Raw genomic sequence first — 2,372 nt, 5'->3', positions numbered from 1 at the left:
AATTTTGTAGTGGCCATTTGATATCAAGAGCTTCCTCGTCCCTCTCGCATCTGTGGATACATGTAAACCATAAACTAGATGCCAACAGAATCATCTGCAAATGGATCTTAAGACAGGTTTCAAAGAAGGAATTTGAATTGCAAAAACATGGTCTCTCACCTTGGCTAGGATTTAATAGTTCTTCGTTGCATTCAACAAGAAATCTGGCACACCTTTTTGCTCTGCAGGGGGAGCATTGTGGACAAGATCAAAGACAGTTATAGAGAGACTATAATCCTCTTTCGCTACAGGATATCATTCCAGCATTAAATTACTGAAAATATCGCCCAACATATATTCACCTTCCTGATCTGCAGCAGTTTCACCTGCATCATCTCTAGTTGCACCTTCTACTTCAACCACACTGTTGACAATATCATGAGTATGATACAGTTGTATCAAAGACAGTATGTACTCTATGAGCAATGCAAAATAGAAACATCTCTCGTCTATATCCTGATTTACCCGTTGTTAGCATCATGGTACATGTGAGGGTTATTTACAGCAGTCAGAGGAGCCAAAACAGGATAAAACAGCAAAACAACATAAAACAGATGGACACACAGAACTGAGCGAGCCACGGCTGTTCATTCAGGTTCAGAGGCAGTCAGCAAAATTACTACTGATGACGAAATTTAATAGTCAAAAACATCGTTTAAGATAAAAACTTGAAGCAATTTAAGGCACAGTAGATTAAACTGGCAGAAAATTTCACGACTTGGGGTAATATAATGCACGATATGGTGAATCACATTCACTGACAGGCTCACATACAAGCGAAAACAGGCATCAAAAGGCACAGATCTTAGAACAGATAGCCAACATTTTCATTTAAATTACTGATGACAGCAAGATGGTGACATCAGATCAGACATACTACATCCACCATGGCACGAACAAACACTTTCAGCGCTGAACAAATCTGGCTAAGACGACGACGCACAGAGCTTAGGCCCTCTCTCCACGGATGCGGCGGGCGAGCTGGATGTCCTTGGGCATGATGGTGACGCGCTTGGCGTGGATGGCGCAGAGGTTGGTGTCCTCGAAGAGCCCCACCAGGTACGCCTCGGCGGCCTCCTGCAGCGCGGAGACGGCGGAGCTCTGGAAGCGGAGGTCGGTCTTGAAGTCCTGGGCGATCTCCCTCACCAGGCGCTGGAAGGGGAGCTTGCGGATGAGCAGCTCGGTGCTCTTCTGGTACTTGCGGATCTCCCGGAGCGCGACGGTGCCGGGGCGGAAGCGGTGGGGCTTCTTGACGCCGCCGGTGGCCGGGGCGGACTTGCGGGCCGCCTTGGTGGCCAGCTGCTTCCTCGGCGCCTTGCCGCCGGTGGACTTCCTCGCCGTCTGCTTGGTGCGGGCCATGTCGTCGGAGATGCGCCGGGTGGTTGAGGAGAGGAAGGAGGTTGGAGATTGGATTGGAGTGAGGAGAACGAAGCGGAGTGGGCGGCGTTAAGTAGGAGACGAGCGGCGAGCGGGCGGGGGATTTTGGAGGGGAGGGCGCGTGAGTTTTGCCTTTTCGGGAGGGAAGGTGGGCGTGGAGCGTTGGATGTGTGGTGCAATGGACGGTTGGGATCGAGGTTCGTGGGGTGATCCGGGGGAGATCGTTCGCGTTATCTAATTGGTTCGAGGGGTGTCATGCGGATCGTGGAGCGCGCTGTCTTCCTGCCCGTGTCGACAACTTGCATCCAGGCCCGAACCCGAAGTGAAACGGAATGGGGGCGAGGAAGGCAAGCGTACCGAAGCATAGCAACGACAGCTAGGCTCGAACAGGAAGGAGCCGGTGACGGTAGCGGCGTCCCGAGTGGAGTCGAAGGCTGCCCGGTACGGGTGCAAGGGGAGAGGGTTGTCGGCGTTGGAGAAGAACGGGGCGGGGGGCTTAGAGTGATGGCTTGGCAGCAGCATGCCTGTGTGCAGTGATTCTGGGAGGACAGCAAGGCGCTCGAGGGAGCGTCACTAGCCGCGGGGGACTAGTAGATGGTTCAGACAGCGTCGGAGCGGGCTAACATGAAGGAGATCATGTGTTGCTGGATACGGTCATAGGGAAGAAAACAGTTAGAGATAGAAGAAGATCATCCATTCCTCTTCCAATGGCTCCTCCGGCTCGACAATGTTGTGGGAATGGCCAGTCCTACCACCAGTGCCTCCTGCCTATCGGGGTATTAACTTGAAGGCTTTGGTAGGGTATGATGGACGGAGTTCTGCCTGAGCACAATATTCCGGACTTTGGCATGAGCCATGAGCATGTGTCAATGACTTAATGGTGGACCCTGTTGTTGATAATATGGCGGAAGGCTTTCAGACCTCTGAATTTTTTTTCGTTCGTGCTCAGGTATGGA

General features: G+C 51.9%; 1 protein-coding gene across 1 annotated transcript; it reads right to left on the bottom strand.

Moving 5' to 3' along the window:
• Positions 1–844: 844 nt before the first annotated feature.
• LOC123065167 (histone H3.2) lies at positions 845–1,476 on the bottom strand. The gene has a single exon (XM_044488519.1). It carries the CDS (start codon positions 1,396–1,398, stop codon positions 988–990), a length of 411 nt encoding a protein of 136 aa, XP_044344454.1. The 5' UTR covers positions 1,399–1,476; the 3' UTR covers positions 845–987.
• Between the last annotated feature and the right edge of the window lie 896 nt (positions 1,477–2,372).

The sequence above is a fragment of the Triticum aestivum genome, chromosome 1A (genome assembly GCF_018294505.1).
Source record: "Triticum aestivum cultivar Chinese Spring chromosome 1A, IWGSC CS RefSeq v2.1, whole genome shotgun sequence".
Taxonomy (NCBI): Eukaryota; Viridiplantae; Streptophyta; class Magnoliopsida; order Poales; family Poaceae; genus Triticum; species Triticum aestivum.
Note: the sequence above shows the minus strand (reverse complement) of the source record. Positions and strands in the feature narration are given on the sequence as shown.